At 39.8% G+C, this 22,543-nt stretch overlaps 1 protein-coding gene across 50 annotated transcripts in view; it reads right to left on the reverse strand.

The window, feature by feature from the left end:
• Window positions 1-22,543, reverse strand: part of SCAPER (S-phase cyclin A associated protein in the ER) — a 521,075-nt gene that overhangs the window by 35,131 nt on the left and 463,401 nt on the right. For all 50 annotated transcript variants that reach the window (XR_011438966.1, XR_011439156.1, XR_011439026.1 and 47 more), the window contains 1 exon segment: window positions 6,146-6,383. Coding sequence is in view for 47 of the 50 variants with exons in the window: in XM_070267830.1 (XP_070123931.1) it covers window positions 6,146-6,383 (238 nt within the window). In the remaining 3 variants the exon portion in view is untranslated.

Consider the following 22,543-nt stretch of genomic DNA (forward strand, 5'->3'; position numbering starts at 1 on the left):
TAATAAATCTTCTTTGAAATGTTTGGTAGAATTCTCCTGAGAAGCCATCTGGTCCTGGACTTTTATTTTGGGGGAGGTTTTTGATAACTGTTTCAATCTCTTTACTTGTGATTGGTCTATTCAGATTCTCTATTTCTTCTTGATTCAGTCTTGGGAGGTTGTAAGAGTCTAAGAATTTTATCCATCTCTTCTAGATTGTCCAGTTTGTTGGCATACAATTTTTCATAATATTCTCTTATAATCTTTTCTATTTGTGTGGTATACACTGTAATTTCTACTCTTTCCTTTCTAATTTTATTTATTTGAGCCTTCGCTTGTTTTTCTTAGTGAGTCTGGCTAAGGGTTTGTCAATTTTGTTTATCTTCTCAAAGAAACAGCTCCTTGTTTCATTGATCCTTTTTACAGTCTTTTTGTTTCAATTTCATTTATTTCTGCTCTAATTTTTATTATTTCCCTCCTTCTGCTGAGTTTGGGCTTTTTTTGTTCTTATTTTTCTAATTCTGTTAGGTTTGGTTTAAGATTGTTTATTTGAGCTTTTCTTGTTTGTTCACATGGGCCTGTATTGGTATAAATTGCCCTCTTAGGACCGCTTTTGCTGCATCCCATATGAGTTAGTATGGTGTGCTTTCATTTTCATTTGTCTCCAAATATTTTTTGATTTCTCCTTTTATTTCTTGGACAACCCATTAGTTGTACAGTAGCATGTTGTTTAGTCTCCACATTTTTGTTCCTTTCCCTGCTTTTTTCTTGTAGTTGATTTCTAGATCATAGCATCATGGTTAGAGAAGATAGTAGATATGATTTCAATCTTCTTAAATTTATTGAGGTTTGCCTTGTTTCCCAATAAATGGTCTGTCCTTGAGAATGTTCCATGCACGCTTGAGAAGGATGTATGTTCTGCTGTTTTTGGATGGAATGCTCTCTATATATCTAATAGGTTCATCTGGTTCAGTTTCTTGTTTAATTCCACTATCTCCTTGTTGACTTTTTGTCTGGATGATTTATCCATTGAACTAAGTGGGGTTTTGAGGTCCCCTACTATTATTGTGTTGTTAGTAATATCTTCTCATAGGTTTGTTAATAGTTGCTTTATGTACTTTGGTGCTCCTGTGTTGGGTGCATATATGTTTATAAGTGTTATGTTTTTTTGGAGGAGAGTCCCTTTGATTATTATATACTGCCCCTCTATGTCTCTCTTTACCTGTTTTATCTTGAAGTCTACTTTGTCTGATATAAGTAAAGCAATATCTGCTTTGTTTTGCTTGCCATTAGCTTGGAGTATTGTCTTCCATCCCTTCACTCTGAGCCTATGTTTATCTTTAGATCTGAGATGTGTTTCCTGGAGACAGCATATTGTTGGGTCTTGTTCTTTAATCCATCCTGCCACTCTGTGTCTTTTGATTGGAGAATTCAGTCCATTTACATTCAGAGTGATTATCGATATATGAGGGCTTAATACTGCCATCTTATCGCACAATTTCTGGTTCTTCTGTATATCCTTTGTTTCTTGTCCCATGTATATTGGGCTACTGATTTGATTAGGTAGTTTTCCATGTTGGTTTTCTTTATTTTCTCCTTGTTTATTGTATATGTCTCTGTTCTAATTATTGTTTAGTGGTTACCATCAGGTTTGTATAAAAAGTCTTGAAGATGAGGTAGTCCATTTTCTGATTGCCTCTTATTTCCTTAGACTATACTGATTCCATCCCTTTCCTCTGCGCCTTGTAAGTTATTTTTGTCATATCTTATTCCATCTTGTGTTGTGAGTTTATGGTTAAAATGATGAGATTATTTTTATTTTGGTGTTTTCCTTTTCTTTATCCTTGATGTAAGAGTTAAGTGTTTACCAACTTGATCTGATAGAGAGCTGCCATTTTCTGATTATTGCCTACCTATTCATCTCCTTGCTCACAGCTTTGTAGCCCCTTTCCTGGTTTTTTTTTTTTTTTCCTTTCAGGTATGAGGGCCTTCTTGAGGATTTCTTGTAGTGGGGGTCTTGTGGTGATGAACTCCCTTAGCTTTTGTTTATCTGGGAAAGTTTTTATTTCTCCATCATATCTGAAGGAGATTTTTGCTGGATAGAGTGGTCTTGGCTGGAAGTTTTGTCTTTCAGGATTTTGAATATATTGTTCCACGCTCTCCTAGCCTTTAAGGTTTCTGCTGAGAAATCCGCTGAAAGCCTGACAGGGGTTCCTTTGTAAGTTTTCTTCTGCTTTGCTGCCCTTAATATTTTTTCTTTGTCATTGACTTTTGCCAGCTTTACTAGTATATGCCTTGCAGTAGGTCTTTTTACATTAACACAGTTGGGAGTTCTGGTAGCCTCTTTCATGTGGATTTCCATCTCCTTCCCCAGGTTTGGGAAATTCTCTGCTATTATTTCTTTGAGCAAGCTTTCTGCTCCATTCTCCTTCTCTTCCCCATCTGGAATACCTATAATCCTTATGTTGTACTTCCTAACTGAGTCAGATATTTCTCTGAGAGCTTCTTCATTTCTTTTTTGTCTTAGTTCTCTCTTCTCCTCCATCTGAAGCATTTCTATAGCATTGTCTTCTAAATTGCTAATTTGGTCTTCCATATTGTCAGTTTTATTGTTTAGGGAGTCCAGATGTTTTTTAATACTATTCATTGTGTTTTTCATCTCCAACTATTCTTCTTGGTTCTTCTTTAAAGTTTCAATCTCTTTTGTGAGGAAGCTCTTGAATTCGTTAATTTGTCTTTCTGTGTTTTCTTGTAACTTGTTGAGTTTTTTAATGATAGCTATTTTGAATTATTTGTCATTTAGGTTATGGATTTCTGTGTCTTCAGGGTTGGTTTCTGGGTACTTGTCATTTTCCTTCTGGTCTGGAGATTTAATACACTTTCTCATACTGCTTTATGGTGTGGAATTTGCCTCTGAGTGGCGTTATTATCTGGCCGCTGCTACCATGTGCCTCCACTGGGTGAGGATCAGGCACTATGTATTCTGGGCCCAGCACGGTCTGGGGCTCCCCAGCTCCAGCCACTGGCTGCTTTTCTCACTGTGCAGTGCTCTGGCTGATGGCAGATCTGGAACACTGGGCAGGGGAAGGGGTGGTCTCCTTCCCCTGTGCTTCTCCCAGCCTACTCTTCTCACTCTGTGTGGAGCTCTGGGTGATAGCAGGACTGGAGTGCCAGGTGGGGTAAGAAGCACTTTCTTATACCTGCATGCCTCCCCCAACTGCTGCCTCTCTGTCTGCGTGGTGCTCTGGGCACTCACGGGCCTCCACCTGCCACTGCTTCTCTCTCTGTGCGGTGGTCCCAGCATTCATGTGGCTGGAGTGCAGAGCTGGAGTGCTGGGCAGGAACAGAGTGTCTCTCCCCAGCTGTGGTCCTCCCCCAGCCGGCCCCGTCACTGCACCACTCTCCTGGCAGACATGGGACAGGAGCGTGGGACAGGAGTGCAGGGCTGGAGCACTGGGCAGGAATGGGGCGCCTCTCCCCAGCTGTGCCCCTCCTCCAGCTGGCCTGTCTCTCTCACTATGACACTCTCCTGGCGAATGTAGGGCTGGAGTGTGGGGTTGGAGTGCCAGGTGGGAATGGACTGCCTCTCTCCAGCCGTGCCCCTTTCCTAGCCGGCCCCTCTCTAACTGTACCACTCTCCTGGTGAGCATGGGGCTGAAGCATGGGGCTGGAGCGCTGGGTGGGAATGCAGCGTCTCTCCTCAGCTGCTCACCTCCCCTAGTTGGCCCCTCTCTCTCTGCGGAGCTCCTGCCGAGCAGCTTCACCTCCTTCCAGAGGATCCAGCCTTACCACCACCTTCAGAAGTATGGCTGCATGGGTCTCCCAGACATCTCCTGTGTCATGTGGGTGTCTTCTGTTGGTGTTTGAATGTCCTTTTGCTTGTATTTTAGAAGGGAGAGTCCAAGGGAAGAGCTCATTCCACCACGATGCTGATGTCACTCCCCAGTTTGTTTGTTTTTTAAATGCATAAAAGTAACTGAAACAATAAGGTCATCATAGGTAGATGTATTAAAGGCCTCAATGCTAGAAATTCTGGGCATTCGGATCCCCACACATGCTGATGAGGAGTAAGAGAAAAACATGTACAGGACCCTGGGCACCATAAGGATGGCAGCCAGGAGGAAGGTCCTTGTAGGCTTTCCTAGCCCACGCACTGGTTAAGGGTAAAAGAGTACCTGGGAACAACATCTGAGAAGAGAATGAGAAACAGTGATGGCAAAATTGACTAAAATAAAATAAGACAGGAAAGGCAGAACAGAGACAAAAAAAGAAGAAAAAACAGGAAGGAAAGAATTAAGAGAAATAGGAGTTGCTGAAAAACAAAGAAGAAAGAAGGAAAGGTACTGGAGAACTGTTAAGAACCAGCTAAGAAAGAACATTCCACTTGGGAGGCAGGGCATTTGATTCTAAGAATCGCTTGAACACTTCTGAGTCACCCTGGTGTTTTTCCTGCTGTTTTTGGCAAAAGTGGCTCAAGTAGGGGATACATTTCAGGCTGGATATGGCAAAGAGCTGGAGAGAAAAAAATCTTGGTTTTTATCTTAGTTTGGCATAAAGGGCTCCAGAGATAAGCTTTTGATTTTTCTAACATTATTGGCCATTGTGCCTAAAGGCCACTAGGGAGCAGGGCTGGTTGGAGTTTAGTGGTGCTCCTTTGGAGTGAGGCTGCACAGGACAAGAGCTCACAGGAGGGGTGGGTGGAGAGCAGCGACCTGGGGCTCCCTGACACTCAGAGTAACTGATGGAATGGCTGACTTAATATAGATGCTTGTTTATGATGTGGAGTACTCCACAGCAGTACAAATCCGGGTCAGAAGACCCATGAAACTAGAAGCTAAGAGACAGTGTTTAGATATTTGCTATTCATAATCCCTGGTAACAAGGAAATCATTCTAGCTGGGCCTAGCTGATGGGTAGAAGACTGGTCTCCATATTCTGAGGACATAAAATTAGCATCTCCTGATTTCCAAGCTGTTTCCCGATGGAACACAATGGGCTTGGGTCTTCATGAAGTAGAGATGCTATGTTTAACGCAGAGGCAAGAACTACTGACATTTTCTGAAGCAGCTATCTCCTATTTTAGGTGGCTTTAAACTCTCAAAAGTTTACATACTGTATAGTTACCACCTAAGGCTAGTTCAATTGCTTTGGAAACTGAAAAGCATTTTCTCTAAGAAAGAGCTTTCTGTTCTTGTCATGGATAAACTAACCCTAGTTGAAAGATATTGAATTCAATGATACAACTTACTCACTAATTTCCTATTGTGAACAGAATGACAGGAAGACAAGAATTGCACATTTGTCATCAGCTACAAAACAGGAGCATTTCTTCCATCTCAGAATAGCCAAAGACCACCATTTTCATACATTTGTATCTCTCTAACCCTTTTCACTCTGAGCAAAGCAATTCATCTAAATTATGGGTTCATTATATGCCAAGTTTGTTCCTTTTTTAATGAAATCACTTGACAGTTAATAAACTGAAAGAGAAAGTCTACTCCTTGGGGCTTTCTCTGTTCCAAAGGTTCAGTGTTTTTGAAAATTAAATTTCCTACTTGAAAAAAATCTGTTTCTAAGCTGACAATCTGGTGTTACAGCATAAAGCAATTTTTCTTTCCTTAGCTATAAAAACTTAATTTATAGGGGTTTGCACATTTAACATGCACTTTACACTGGACACAAATCAGTTAAATCATCCATAGAAAGTCATATCATTCAAAACAATTTATCTAATGTTGGTTCTGTTTATACACGAAACCATTACTTTCCTTAATATTTAAAAGTTGATGGGATGATAACGCCTTTCTCTAAAGAATCAAGACAGAAGGTTTATAAGCAACAGAGTGGCATAGACTTTGGAGTTAGAGAATCATGGGTACCAGTCCTGGCTCAACCTTGGGCAAATTATTTAACTGCCAGCATTTCCATCTGTAAAATGCATATAACAATATCTTGCAGGGATTGTCATGAGAATAAATGATAAAGCATATGTAGCGCATCTAATACAGTTCCCAGAAGATAGTAGCTTAAAAACTGGTATGTATTATAATTTCCTTTATTGCAGTTTATTCCTTATGCCCCAATGCAGGAGAAGAATCTCACATCATATCTACACTAAACATTAACTCTCGGTTGGTTAACACTAACCCTAACCGATGCTTGGTACCTGAAAAGCAGGCAGATCAAGAGCTGCAAAGCTGTTGAAGAAACGTAAACTCTGAACGGCCACTTGGATTGTGTTCTGAGCGTAACTCTCCTTGGGACTGGCAGTGCTGGGGTCCGAGACGGTGCCGTGGAAGAGGACACAATAGAGCATGTGCAGAACTCCAGCCATGTCTGTGGCCTGAAGAGCAGCTGTCAGTCCTGTGGGATCCTGGCGATTATTGTCAAATATGCTGTATGACCTGACAAAGAAACATGCAATTCTTTAAGAGAAATCTACTTAAAGGATGTTAGCATTTTTATAGGTCAAATGGAACAAGACAAGCAGACCATTAAAAGCAAATCATCTGAGTTGTGTAATAACGTAAGAAGAAACCTCAAGGAATAAATGCAGCCCTCCGCCACACAAGTGCACTGTGGCTTGTCCTTTTCTCCCCTTGAGAGACAAGGCTGCTGCAGCAGTGCCAAATGAGCCCTTTGCAGCCTAGGTCGCCCTGCTCTGCTTAGATTGTAGGTCTGGGCAAACTAGACAGAGTCCACAGACTCAGAGATCAAAAACACCATAGCTTCCTTTCTAGATACATAAAGGAAATCTCAGGGGAGGCAGCTACCAGGAAAGCATGAGGCCTCAAAAACCTAGTAGTGTGTTGGTGTACTGTGGCAGAGAGACACTTTCACTGCTTTAGAAGGCACAGTTCCAACAAGGAGTAGTGGCAGGACAGGTTGTGGTGCCAGATTTCCCAGAACAAGCAAGTACTGGATTAGCTTCATACAAATCACCACGAAGTCAGCTTAGCAACTGTGGCAGGCGGTGCTATGGATGAGCAAGAAGCAATGGCAGTGGCAAAAGAATTCCTAAAATCAATAGTAAAGTCAGCAAGGGTTTGCTAAATCCACTTCACTCCTGAACTCACGTATACATGAAGCATCTAGTGATCAAGAGGCTGCAGTTTTAGTAAATGTGGCTGCCAAGCATTCATTCACCCTTTGTCCCTAGAAGCTGCACCCAGACTTCTCTCTGAGGAACCACACTCCCTTTCTCATGGCCAGAGTACCTCAGCTGGGGCCTCCTCCCTATGTACTCTGGCTCAAGGGTGTGCAGGCCTAAGGTAAGCTTACATTTTATTTCTCTGGCTATTCAGCATGGTTCAGGGATGGTACATGTCACAGTCAGAGCTAATGGAATGGAGGGAGATTCTTTTGCTGAAATACTTAGAAAGAAGCCTTCACTTTTTCTCCACTGGGTTTGAATCTGAGAAGATGTAAGGTCTACAGCTGCTGTAGCCACTTGCTCTAACCACTAGACAATCCTCAGGTCTCAGAGCTGTTCCAAGTGGGCCAGTAGCCCTCCTTCACGGGACACAGCTCTTTCTCAGGAAGGGAAGTTACAAGTCCTCGCTTAGTGTCTTCCTTTAATTTAGTATGATCTGCACAATACTGAGCAGCAGTGTCTTTTATGTTTCTGGCATGGGATGATATCCTTCCCTATTTTTAACACTAATACAAGTTTTCTCCTTTTTTTCGTTTGTTGTTGTCGTTCCTTTCAGCTGGAATCTGGAATAAGAGAGAGGTATTAAAAGATCTATGCTTATCTCATTAACTTGCCTAGAAGCACTCAAAAAACACCACTAATTAAATAAGAATTTGGAAGTGCTAGCTGGCAAGTTTCTAGCGTCTTGTCTAGTTTTCTAATTCATAACTTATTTTTTCCAAAGGGATTATTTTATTCATTTAAATTGCTAGTTGTATCAATATAGAATTTTATTCATAACCATGGTAAGTGTTTATCTCCTGAATGTGCACTATTTCTCATATTGCTAAGAATGCGAGATGACATTGTATACCTTATTCTCTTCTCAAGAAAGCAGCTCTCTTATGAAATACTGTCATCTCATTTATATGGCAGGATCTGCTAAGTACATTCACATTTGCACCACATCTCATTCTTAGTTTTTCATAATTGGTAGAGAAGGTTTTGTTCTCCTCATTGCACACATGAAGCAACTGAGACCTAGAGAGATTAGATGAGATGTTTTAGGCCATATAAATTTGTCAGTGGCAAAGGCAGGGGTACCGCCAAGGACTTCTGACTCTTTAAGGGCAGTGCTTTGTCCAAGGACCAAAACATCCAGGCAAACAGGAATTGGTCTCTTTTCTCTCCATGCTTTCTCTTAAGTCAAATTTTGGGATTAACTGAACTCTGTTAAACAAAGTACAAAGAGACTATAACGTAATCTCGTATCCTCATGGATAGACACTTTTTTGTGTCATGGCACTCAATAAAAGCAAAAAGTTAAGATATGATATTTATTTGCTCATAGGTGCATCTGAACCTTTATACAAACTCTGTTAGCTAATGTCAGTTGGCCCTTCCTTCCTTCCTTCCATTATAGCCATAAGAGTTAGAGGTCAGGCTCTGACTAGAGACGTGAGTGCAGATTAATGTGTCTGAGTTTATTATATAGGTTCCAAAAAGAGGTCTGTGTTTGTTTAACACTGACTGCCTTTCAGAACCACTGACAAGTCAGAAGACATTTCTCCCTAAAGCTAATTTCTAATAGGCTTGCAGAACCTTGGGGATGAGTGACATCATTGCTGGTGATAACAGTTTTACTGCTTTGTGATTCAGAATGCTGACTTCACCCACTACTGCCTGTGTTGTTTTTAAACTGATTATCAGCATATTCAAATATAGATATTCAGGAATATAGCTTTATCATTTAAAACACTTTATAATACTTAACCTTTCTACGCATTTATTAAATGACATGAACTCACTGCAATTAATATTACTCAAAAGAATAAATGCAAAAAAAGAAAAAGTAAGTGAAAGCAAAATAGTTCCTCCTTTCTCTACCCCACTCCACTATTTAGGAAAATAATAATCATAGATTACAAAACAACACATTCCAGGGTCTTTTGAAATATTCTCCTGATGAAATAAAAATCTTGATTCAGAAAAATCAATTAAATAAGCATTCAAGAACTCAGATGCGGAAATAATTCAAAATGTATATAATATTGCTTCATGGAAAAGAAGTGAGCCCATAGAGTATATGGGGCGGAGGGGTGGGGAGAGGGCTTGTCTGCTGCATTTGGCTTCCACAGGACTAATGCAGACCTGAAGCGGACTTTACAAAATGTTTACTTTTGATTTAGTCTGAAATACAGATAATTTGTCCATGAACAGGCTACCAGCTCCTGTTGGCTTTAACTGTCAGTTATAATCATTTTAAGTCTAAGTGTTTATAATAAAAAAGTAAAAGGCCTTATTCATATCAGGCATGGGTTATAGCTTTCTTCTAAAAATACACAGAAGATATGAAAAATCCTATCTGAAATTTTGTATATAACACTCTGAGATCTTTGCAATTTTACCAGATTTTAAAGTGTTTTTGTTTGGTTTCTAGGACTAGAGATCTTAGTTTTATATTCATTTCTGTCCATTAAAAGTTAGATTCAATTAGGAAAAACTATAACTGGGCCATCAATACTCCTGCACAGTATCTGAAAACCCTACTTTGCCTTAAAGGAGAGTATAACTGGGCAAAAAAAGAGCAATGATTTGTGTAAGCCCTTCCATCTTTGCTATTTTAGACCACTTATGTACCAGTCCTTAGTTGGCCCAAAAAAGCAGCTGCGACAGTTCCAGACCCTGCAGCCCCATTTCACCTGTTTTTTCTTGGCTTGTTTGCTCTTGTCTCCCTGGTCCCCAGATTTCTGGCTTGGTAACATCCACTCTCATCTTCTTTAAGTGATGGTGATCTTCTAGACTGCTCTCCTAGCTTCTTGGATTTGGTTTTGTTCACTCTTTTAGTTCTGGAATCCCTAAGGCATCTTGTGAGAACCTCCCATTTTAGCCCCAGAACCCAGAGAACTCCACTCAAAGGTCTAGTGTTGGGAGTGAGTGGGATTAAATTATTATCTTTCCCAGTGATGGATGTGAACTTCACTGTTCAAGGAGAAGTAAATTATTTCTTAGAGGTATTCCAGCTGTGGGCTCTTACGTACTGGGATATTCTGGGACAGCTGATCTGCATCCAGTCTTATCACTCATCAGGTTTTGTGGTGAGCACAGGGGCATGATGATCTGTCAGACACTCTCTGTTTAAAAAGCCAAAGTACCTGTGCTTCAGGAATACTGACCACCTGTGATGTGCAAAGTCAAGGAGGACCTGTCCTAGAGGAGGTTACAGTTTAATAGGGGCAGGTGAGTATATCATTTCCTATCGCTGCTGGAATAAATTATCACAAGCTAGTTGCTCAAAACAACACAAAATTATTCTCTTATAGTTGTGGGGGTCAGAAATCCAAAATAGGTTTTGCTAGGCTAAAATCAAGGTGTCACCAGAGCTGTGTTCCCTCTGGAGGCTGGGGAAAATTTGTTTCCTTGCCTTTTACAGCTTCTCAAGTATGATGGCATTTCTTGGTTTGTGGCCCCTTCCTCCATCTTCAAAGCCAGCAGTGTAGCATCTTCAAATCCCTCTCTAATGCTGACTTAGCTGCTCCCTTCTTTCACTTACAGGGACCTTTGTGATTACATTGGGCCCACCTGAATAATCCAGGATACTCTTCCCATCTCAAGATCCTTAATCATTTCTGCAAAATCTCTTTTGCCATGTCAGGTAACATGTTTATAGGTTCTGGGGATTAAGGTTTAGGTATCTTTGTCAGGGGCATTATTCCCCCCCCCCCCACTTTTTTATTGTGGTAAAATACACATAATATAAAACTTACCATCTTAACTCTTTTTAAGTGTACAGTTCAGTGGTATTAAATATATTCATAAAGTTGTGTAATCATCACCAATCATGTCCATAACTCTTTTATCATGTAAAACTGAAACTCTATACTCATTAAACAATAATTCCTCATTCCTCCCTCCCCCTCAGCAACCACCATTCTACTTTGTCTCTATGATTTTGACTAAATACCTCATATAAGTGGAATCATCATACAGTATTTACTTTTTTGTGACTGATTTATTTCAATTAGCATAATGTCCTCAAGGTTCATCCATGTTGTAGAATGTGTCACAATTTCCTTCCTTTTTAAGGCTAAGTAATATTCCATTGTATGTATATACCACATTTTGTTTATCCATTCATCCACTAATGGACACTTGGGTTGTTTCTACAGTTTAGTTATTGTGAATAATGCTGATATGGGTGTGCAGATATGTCTTTGAAACTTTGTTTTCAATTCTTTTGGGTATACCCAGAAGTGGAATTGCTGGACCATATGGTAATTCTATTTTTCTTTTTTTGAGGAACTGCCATAATGTTTTCCACAGCAGTTGTACCATTTTACATTCCCACCGCCAATGCACAAGTATTCTGATTTCTCCAATTCTTCACCAACACTTGCTATTTTCTATTTTTTAAGTAGCAGTCATCCTAATGGGTGTGAAGTGGTATCTCGTTGTAGGTTTTTGCTTTTGTTTGCTGAGCTAACATCTGTGCCAATCTTCCTCTATCTTTTCTATGTGGGATGCTGCCACAGCATGGCTTGATGAGCTGTGTGTAGGTCCATGCTCAGGATCTGAACCCGCGAACCCTGGGCCATGGAAGCAGAGCATGTGAACTTAACCACTATGCCACTGGGCCAGCCCCTCTCATTGTGGTTTTGATTTGCATTTCCCCACGATCAATGATGTTGAGTATCTTTTCATGGGCTTATAGGCCATTTGTATATATTCTTTGGGGAAATACCTATTCAAGTCCTTTGCTCATGTTTTAATGGGGTTGTATTTTTGTTGTTATTTTAGATGATTTTCATAGTTTCTGGATATTAATCCCTTATCAGATGTATGATTTGCAAATATTTTCTCCCATTCTCTGGGTTGCTTCTCTTCTCTGTTGATATTACCTTTGGATGCACAAATTAAAAAAATTTTCATGCAGTCCAATTTGTCTACTTGTTTTTTACTGCCTGTGCCTAGTGTCATATCCAAGAAATCACTGCCAAATCCAATGTTGTGAAGCTTTTGCCCTATGTTTTCCTCTAAAATTTTAATAGTTTTAGGTTTTACATTTAGGTCTTTGATCCCTTTTGAGTTATGGTGTTAAGTAAGTGTCCGGCTTCATTCTTTTGCTTGTGGATATCCAGTTTCCCTAGCACCATTTGTTGAAGAGACTGTCCTTTCCGATTCAATGGTCTTGGCACCCTTGTCAAAAATCATTTGACCATATATGTGAGGGTTTATTTCTGGGCTCTCTATTCTATTCCATTGTTACATACATCTGTCTTTATGCCATTACCACACTATTTTGATTACTGTAGCTTTGTAGGAAGTTTTGAACCAGGAAGTGTTAGTCTTCCAGCTTTGTTCTTCTTTTTCAAGATTATTTTGGTTATTTGAGGTCTCTTGAAATTCCATATGAATTTTACGATGGGTTTTTCTATTTCTGCAAAAAAAGTCCTTGGAATTTTGATAAGGATTGCAAGAAATCTATAGATTGCTTTGGGTAGTAATGACATCTTAACAATAATGTCTTCCAATCCATGAACATGCAGTGTGTTTCCACTTATTTATGCCTTTTTTTTTTTTTGAGGAAGATTAGCCCTGAGCTAACTGCTGCCAATCCTCCTCTTTTCACTGAGGAAGACTGGCCCTGAGCTAACATCCGTGCCCATCTTCCTCTACTTTACCTGTGGGATGCCCACCACAGCATGGCGTGCCAAGAGGTGCCATGTCCGCACCCGGGATCCAAACTGACAAATCCCGGGCCACTGAATTGGAATGTGCGCACTTAACCTTTGTGCCCCTGGGCTGGCCCTTATGCCTTCTTTCGTTTCTTTAGGCAATGTTTTGTACTTTTCATTGTACATGTAACTTCACCTTCTTGGTGAGGTTAATTCCTAAGTAATTTTATTCTTTTTGATGCTATTGTAAATGGAATTGTTTTCATAATTTCCTTTTCAGACTATTCATTGTTAATGTATAGAAATGCAACTGATTTTTGTGAGTTAACTTTGTATTCTGTTACTTTGTTGAATTCATTTATTAGTTTTAACAGTTTTTTTGTGGAATCTTTAGGGTTTTCTACATACAGGCATACTTCAGAGATATTTTGGGTTTGGCTCCAGACCACTGCAATAAAGCAAATATTGCAGTAAAGTGAGTCACATAAATTTTTTGGTTTCCCAGTGCATATAAAAGTTATGTTTACACTATACTGTAGTCTAGTAAGCATGCAATTGCAAAATGTCTTAAAAAAAAGTACAGACTTTAATTAAAAAATACACTAGGCCTGATGGCCTAGTGGTTAAAATTTGGCACACTCTGCTTCAGTGGCCTGGGTCTGGTTCCTGAGCACGGAACGACACCACTTGTCTGGCAGTAGCCATGCGTGGCGGCAGCTCATATAGAAGAACTAGAAGGACTTACAACTAGAACATACAACTATTACTGGGGCTTTGGGAAGGGAAAAAAAAAAAAAGAGAGAGAGGAAGATTGGCAACAGATGTTAGCTCAGGATGAACCCTCCCCAGTAGAATATATATACTTTATTGCTAAGAAATGCTAACCATCTTCTGAGCCTTCAGAAAGTCATAATCTTTTTGCTGATGGAGAGTCTTGGAAAAAATGCAATATCTGTGAAGAGCAACAAAGCAAAGTGCAATTAAACAAGGTATGCCTGTATAAGATCCCATCATCTGTGAACAGAGATAATTTTACTTCTCCCTTTCCAATTTAGATGACTTTCATTTCTTTTTCTTGACTAATTGCTTTGGCTATAACTTCCAGTAATGTTGAATAGAAGTGGTGGAAGTGGGCATCCTTTCCTTGTTCTTGAGAGCAAAAGCTTTCATTCTTTCACCATTGAGCATGATACTCCCTGTGGGTTTTTCAGATATGGCTTTTATTATGTGGAGGTAATTTCCTTCTATTCCTAGTTTGTTGAGTGTTTTTATCATGAAAGGGTGTTGAATTCTGTCAAATACTTTTTCTGTATTGAGATGATCATGTGTTTTTTTCTTTCATTCTGTTACTGTGACCTAATATACTGATTGATGTTCATATACTGAATCATTCTTGCATTCCAGGAATAAATCCCACTTGATTATGGGGTATAATCCTTTTAGTATGCTGTTGAATTCAGTCTGCTAGTATTTTGCTGAGGATTTTTACATCATTGTTCATAAGGGATATTGGTCTGTAATCTTCTCTCTTGTAGTGTCTTTGGCTTTGATATCAGGGTAATGATGGCCTCAGAACCAGTTAGGAAGTGTTGTCTCTTCTTCAATTGTTTGGAAAGGTTTGAGAAGGACTGGTGTTAGTTCTTCTTTAAACTTTGGTAGAATTCACCACCGAAGCCATTAGGTCCAGTGCTTTTCTTTGTTTGAAGATTTTAAATTACTGATTCAATCTCCTCACTGCATGTAGTACTCTAGAAGTGCTACTGTAATTACTACTTCTAGAGTAGTGTACTGTGGTGGAACAGGACTAAATCTTTCTGGTTGTGTACATTGTACTCCTGTCACTTCAGTCAAAATTGAAGTGTATTCATTGGGAATCAAGCAACACTGTTTCCTTACTTGAACTGGTAGGCAGGTAATTTGCTAAGTCTTTTTCCTCCCTTATCGTTGAAAGTTATATTTCAGATCCCTGTCACTCACTTTCTTCCCATCCTAAACATATGCAGTTAGTTCTTATAATCTAAAAATAGGATTTAACAGCCATTTCTATAAATTTCATCCTTTTTCAGTCCTCATTTAGGTCAATGGTACACACTGGTATCTGCTAACTCTGCCAATCAACAGCTATTTCCTGGGTTCTTATTTTGTTTCTAGCCTGACGCTAGGTACCTGAGAGGGAGCTGCTAGAATATTTAGTCTCTTTCCTTAGAGAATCTTTTCATTTGAAGACATAAAACATATACACAGGACAAGGGAACCAGTAAACTAGGAGTAGACAAATATCAAGTAAGAGGTATAAATGGCAGGTGCCATCTCATATTCCTGAGGCAAGCACCCCTTTGATTGAATTGGAAAGGACTGGATTGGGATTCTGGGTGACAGAACTTAATAGATAACTATGGTTTTGTCTCTTAAAATCTGATCAGATGGCTAGAATCATGAGTAGAATAAAATAGGAGGAAGAGCCATGTTTTGATGAAAGCCAATTAGCTTAGAATCTAACATATTAAATACAAGTTTCTGGTAGAAGTTGCTAGTAGGAATTCGAAGAAGAAATATCTATCAGGGCCTTGTTATGAATGTAGTTTCTGCCTTAATTTTACTTACTCCTAAGCCTTGACTTACTTTTTCCTACATATTTTCTTTTTTTCTAATGTTTTCATCTTTTTAAAAATAAAAAACGTATATACTCTGTAAGCCATCTCAAATCTTTTTGGAACCAAGTTGGGTATAATAAATATATATTAAAAATAGCACCTTAGGCAACAGGTCAGGGTGACAGAGGTGTTAGTCTTCATTTGCCCATACCCTGTTCAATCCTGTGAGGGAAGAATAATCAAATTCACTTTTATAATGTGAGGAAACAGGCTTTCAGAAGCTAAGGAATCTGCCCACTGGTCACAGAACTAGGAGAGGAGAAATGGCATCCACATTTTTCTGACTCCTAAATCTGTGCTTTTCAACACAACACTACACAGGGTTTTCCTCTTGAGATCCTGCCCCTCAAAGTCGTAGAACCAGTGAGAATCCAACTGCAAGTGTATCCTGGACATACTCTGTTGCCCTAAGGCTGGTGAGCCTGCACCTGTACTGACAGTCTTCCTTCATTATACCCTATCCCCTCTGGGAGTAGTAAGTCAGTGAAGCTGCCCCTAAACTTTGGCACTGCGGGCTAGGGCTCAGACAGCTCCCTTTCTCTGGCATAGTGCCTAGCACAGAGTGGACACACAATTGGAACTGTAGCAATGAAGTGGTTGTCTTTCTGTCCCTGTAAGTCAACTAATGCTTTATTACCACCTGGGATGAATCTTTTAAAAAAATTATTTTATTGAGGTCATAATAATTTATAACTTTGTGTATATATCAGTTTCTGTATAAACTACATTGTGCTCGCCACCAATAACCTATGTTTTGTGTGTGTGTGAGGAAGACAGGCCCTGAGCTAACATCTTTTGCCAGTCTTCCTCTTTTTGCTTGAGGAAGATTGTCCCTGAGCTAACATCTGTGCCAATCTTCCTCTATTTTGTATGTAGGACGCTGCCACAGCATGGCTTGATGAGCCGTGTATAGGTCCATGCCCAGGATCTGAACCTGTGAACCCTAGGCCACCGAAGTGGAGCACATGAACTTAACCTACAACACTGGGCTGGCCCCCCCAATAGTCTAGTTTCTATCCGTCACCAGACATATGTGCCCCTTTACTCCTTTTGCCTACCCTTCTACCCCCTTCTCCTCTGTAACCACTAACCTGTTCTCTTTATCCATGTTCCACATTAGGAGGAATCTTTCAGGAATCTCATTACTAGCATTTGCCCAGTTGTGAATATAGAGACAACCCAGAGGTTCCTGCTCCTGTATGCTCTCACTTCCCAGACCTGAAGGATGCAGATGGTCATCCTTCCTTATCAGCCTAGAGGCTGGTATGCTCCTTTGGCAGGATTGCTGGGAGATAACTTATGCGGAGCACTTACCCTGGGCACATAAAAGGTGCTCAACAAGTGTCACTTCCTTTTGTTCCACTTGCTTAGCCCTATTTCATTTAGTTCATTCCCTATCTCCCAATACCAGCAAGTCTGCTGTCCAAGGACAGTGGCTAATGACAAGAAAAGATTTGAGAGCCAACAGAGATGATGCCAAGAGACAGGATGACAGTATCAAATATGAGACTGCAGAGAAAATAAAAGACAGATAACAGGATATTGGGAACACATTTATGTTTAGGGTAGGTTGGAATGTGGCAGATTTTATTTTTCAAACATAACCATAGCAATATTTCTGTCCAATGTACTCTTCTAGAACCTTTATATTTCCCATGAAGAGGTAAAGTCTATTTCTCCTCCCTTTAAAGCTGGGTGGGATTTTGTGATTGCCTTAACAAACAGAATTCAGTGGAAGTGATGCCGCATGACTTCTGAGGCTAGGTCATAGAAGGTGATATGGTCTCCACCTGGCTCTCTTACTTGTCGGGATGTTCCTTCTTGGAGCCTGCCATCAAGCTATCAAGAAGCCCAAATCAGCCTCAGTAGAGAGACCACATGGAAAGGTCCCCAGCTAACAGTGAGCATGAACCACAGACATGTGTCAACAAGCACTCAGATGATTCCAACCTCCAGCCTCAAGTCTTTCAACTGAGGCCCAGACACTGTGGAACAAAGATAAGCCATTCTCTCTGTTTCTTGACAGAATTCCTGACACACAGAATCTGAGAGATTAACAGATTGTTTTTTTACATCACTAAGTTTTGGGGTAATTTGTTACATCATCATAGTAACTGGAACAAGGAGAAGAAAAGCAAAGGAGACTCTATGGTAGGATGAGACCAGTGAAGTTCAGGGAGAAGAGTCAAGTCAGAATAGTCTGTATGCTGCCAAGGAGCAAGTAGGATGAGGTAACAGTAGGGAGACAGATTAGAGTTTGGTATAAAGAGAGACTTTTCAGGCAATAAAACTGATTAATGACAGAATAGGCTCCCTTAGTAAGTAATGAGTTCCCTGTCAATGGAGATATTCAAATACAGGCTGGATTAGGTTACTGAAAAGATCAAAACCTGAATGGAAGACTGGATTAAGGTGACTGTAAGGTTCCTTCCAGTCAACAGACTGTGACAGCATATTAGATCTGGGGTAAAAGGAAGAGAGATGGAATAGAGATGATGATGTTTAGAGCCTGACGCCTGGAAGACCGGTGATACCATACACAAAAAGAGAGACTATGAGAGGATTTAAAAAATTCTTCTTTTCCATTCCTTTTCTCTCTTGCCAAGATGACTGTTAATGATTCTTTCTACTTTCTACCTCCCCTCTAGTACATTCTTCACATGATACCTGATTAATGTGCCCAAAATATGGTTCTCAGTATGTCACTTCCCTGATCAAAGGCTTTTAATGACACCACTACCACCATCACATCTCAGCAAATCATTTACGTGGTTCACATAGTAATTTTACATTTATGATCTCATTTGACCCTCTTAACAATCTGGGGGGTACTAAAATCACCACTACATACATCTCAAAATCCAGTGCAAGTACTCTATATATTCTTCATATTTTCTTGGTCTACCTTTTTCTCAACTCTAAATGTTCCAACTCTTCCTATCCTTCAAGGCCCATGTTATGTTTCAGTTGCTCTAGAAAACAGCTAATTCCTACAAATAAGAGTGATCTTTCCCTCCTATGAGCTTCATCGATGATGATGTGATAATAGTAACCAATATTTAGTAAGCATTTACTATGTACCAAGCAGTCTGCTAAGTGCTTTTTGTGTCTTATCTTCTCTCCTCTGTATCACTCTCCGGCTTACACCATGGATATTTGTATATGCATCTTCTTTCCTCTATTAGCTTACAAGTCCTTGACAACACAATTGATGTCTGAGTCATTTCTGCTTTCTCCCAAGCCTAGCACAGGGCCCAGCACAGAACAAGTGCTACATAAATATTTGTTTAATGAATGAAGGAATAATTCACGCAGGCAGAGTTAAAGTTTACCTTTGCTTGAACAAATGGTTTTCAAGCATCCTTAAACAGTTGAGAAGCACTCATTTATATCCACGTAATTAATGGGCTAAATTACAAATCATTCTTATCTTTTTAGGACACAGGTTTTCAGGGATCTTGGCCAGTACTCATTTTGTTAGTACAGTTTATGGATATGAAAATGAAAACCACAAATACATATAATAACACAGTTCTTTCTGTGTAAAAATATTCTAAAATTCAGAATAGTCATCTTCAGCCAATCATAATTAGCTAGGTTTTACAAGCTCCTCTCTTTTTTCTGTGCATTCATAAGAATTGTAAATTCTTTTACTGTGGACCCACTGCTTCCTGGCCCTCTTGCTATAGTGCCTAGTACAATTATGAATCTGGTAAATGATTGCTGATTAAGTGAAAGGCCTGTGTTGGTTGCAATTTATAATCACTCATTACTGTTTTGATCCTATTAGTTCAGCTAAGAAACCAGCACCTTAAGAGGGCCTCAGTGAGCCACAGCCAATTATGGCAGTTGAGTTGTTGCCCTGAGATCTGAAAACTATCCTTTTCTTTTTACTTCTTGTAGTACCAAGAATAGAAAACTGGTAGCAGTAAAGGCCAAAAAAATAGGCATTTCTGAAAGTCCTATTACACTTTGTTGAATTTGGTTTGTGATTAAGAATTATAGTCTGTGAACAATTCCCTTATTAAAATTCTGGAGTAATCCTAACATAAAATTAATCCTTTCACCAGAGATTACAATTTCAATTTTTACTTAAAGAAATGCAAGTTAATTGTTCAAAACCAAGCCTGGTACAAAAATCATCAGTTAGTGCTTTTGTCCCCAACGTGGAAGCTAAGATTAACAACAAAAATTCTGACACCCAAATTGTCTTTCAGAAAACCTAGGTAAAAATTAGAAGATTAAAGGCACAATAGGAGAGTATCTCAAAGGCAGACCGGCTGTAATCACCATCACAAAGGCCAGGCCACTGGCAGCCTGCAAAGTGTTTACTCAAAGCCCTGTGCTATCAATTAGTGTACTTAATTATCTCAGGGTCTGCCAGCTCACAAGAGGCAATTTTTGAAGGCCTCTCTGGCCTCTTTGTCTTTTATTCCTGCTGGTCACAAAAGGGCTTTGAGGACAAGTCTTCCTGACTCTCTGGCTCTGGCTGGCTTCTCCTGGTAGCCCAAACAGGCATTATGTGAATTACTCCAATATAACAATAACCACACTACCTTTCTCCCCAGACACAGATGTGACCTTGCACAGAAACTCTATTTAACACATGTAACAAAGTGCTTTCAACAGGTCATTGTAGTTTATAGTTTAGAAATAGAATTTCCACAAAGAAATGGGAAGTAGTATGAAATGGTCTGTAAATATTAGAGGTAAACTAAATCTGAAGAGGTAGAAAAAACTGTCTGTATTCTTGTGGTTTGGTGGTTTTCAGGAAATGCTGGAAGACTGAAGAATGCAAAGAAGAACAGCAATCAGGGGTCACTTTTCCTCATTTCTTTCAGAGAAGCAGCTAAGATACTGCTAATTCTGATACTGGTAAGAATTTCCTAGGTAAATTAAGCCAGGAAACCACCTCAACATTTTTTTCTAGAATAATCTGCCTTTATAGGAAGGCCTACTAACAGAAATTTGCTGAGCAACTGAGGTTGGAGAAGAAAATTATATTGGGAAAAAATGGATTAAGAATTCTTAAAAACCACCATAAGTTAATCATTGATTTATTTAAAATCCAACTGTATATGTACATGGAAACAATTATACTTCATTTTATATATATACACACTATGGTTTTTAATATATATATAGACTTTGGTCTACTTGGATAACCCTTAGGCATGTATAGGACCAAACTCACATTTCCTCTATGGAAAACTGCTTATATTCCCTAATTTGGAGACTATACCATCTACCACTCAAAAATTTCAAGTCAGAAACCTGGGAGTCATTCTAGATTCCTCCCATCCTTTTACCTCCTTGTCACCAAACTCTATGCCATCTCCCTTACATTTACTCTGTCTCCTCTTAATGTATTTGCTCCTCTCTATTTCCCTTGTCCCCATAGACGTCCAACATTTCTTACTTAGAAGATGCAAGAGCCTCTCTACTATTTTTTCTGCCTCTAGGCTCACGCCATTCCAGTCACTTCTCCACTTTCCAGGAGTGATTACTCTGTGACAGAAATCTGATCCTGTTACTCTCTCTTAAACAATTTTCACAGCTTTCCACAACTCTAGTGTAACACATCAAACTCTTGTCTCCCTTTCTGCCTTCCAAGAGCTAACACTTATGGAGCTCCTTTAATACGTCATCTCCTGCCACTCCTCACAGTCACCCTATTGTACAGCTACATCAAACTGAACATGAGACAATGTCTTGTATATCCATATCTCTTGGTTTGGGGTTACCCTCAAAGCAGACTCTGAAATAACGATACAGGTGCAAGTAGTTTATTTGTGAAGAAGTGGAGAAGGGAAAGGGGGAAGGGAGAAAAGCCAATCAAGGATGTATTAATGAATTAATTACTAGTGGGTTCTCTCTGAGAGACTGTACAGAACACATTTCAGGATTGTCCCACAGAGGGTTAGCAGAGCTGGGATATTATCCACTCATTTTTTGTTGGAGGGTCACTCCTGGGGGTGTTAACTCTTCTGCACTTCTAACAAACAGCTACTTGTCCAGAGAATATCCTCAGGCAGAGAAATACAGGAAGTAGTTGGCAGGTGGGCCAAAGGCACCAATAATATCTGCTATATCATACAGTGCACATATTATGCCCTTTTTCTCAACTGTATTCATCCCTCCACTTGTCGTCCTGGATCCTTTAAGATTTAGTCCATTGAAGCCCTTCTTGACCTCCTCTGGGACTGCTTTACTTCCTTCTCTGTGCACATGCTCTTCTGCTGCAGCTATTAGGATAGTTATTAGTTTACAAGCCTGACTCCACACCAGACTCTGGGTTCCCTGAGGGCAGGATCTTTAGTACTTAGTGTTGTGTCTGGCATAGCGCAGATGCTCACTCAATGTCTGCTGGACAAGGACATGACTGTGTGTGTTAAAGAGAAGAAGATCCTGTTTTCTATATACGTAATTGAGAAAATCTTCAAAAAAATTAAACATATGCTCCCACATTTTGAATAATAGAAAGTCAAGCATGTAGGAGGGAGCACCAAGGTAAGAATCTTGGGTTCTAATTCAAGTTAGTTTGGCTCAGTTGCCTTCCCTATAAAAATGAGTGGCTGTGAATGACCTTTAAGTTTCTTTCAAGTTCTACAGATTTCAAGTGAGTGAATCTGTGTGTAAGTGAAAGCTGAAGCCCACAAACTGTATCACATATGGAAATGCTTATGTGTGTGATATTCATCTGGATTCAGGGAAAGAGTACAGGTGACAAAGACTTGAGATGCTGGCAGGTTTGTAATGCTGTGTATACAAAAGAGCCAGTGTCAGAAGGGGTCTCCTAGGTGAGAGGATACCTCCCAGGGAGTGGCCTGGCTACTGTACAGGAAATAGCTGGGCAGCATAGCCATCTCCAAGCTGGCAGGTGCCAATGACCCGGATGGAGCCCTGCTACTTCTGCCAATCTCTTTGCAGAGTGGTACCACCCAATGTTAATTAGTTCACAGACCTACAAACAGCTACTTCCTTAGTTCTCACCTAATCCCTCGAAGGTAGGCTCTGTCTGCATTTCTAGAAGGAAGAGACTAATTGGAACACGGAATACAGGCCATACTTAGCTTCCTTGACACTCAGACAGTCTTAATCTT

The sequence above is a fragment of the Equus caballus genome, chromosome 1 (assembly GCF_041296265.1).
Source record: "Equus caballus isolate H_3958 breed thoroughbred chromosome 1, TB-T2T, whole genome shotgun sequence".
In the NCBI taxonomy this organism is placed as follows: Eukaryota; Metazoa; Chordata; class Mammalia; order Perissodactyla; family Equidae; genus Equus; species Equus caballus.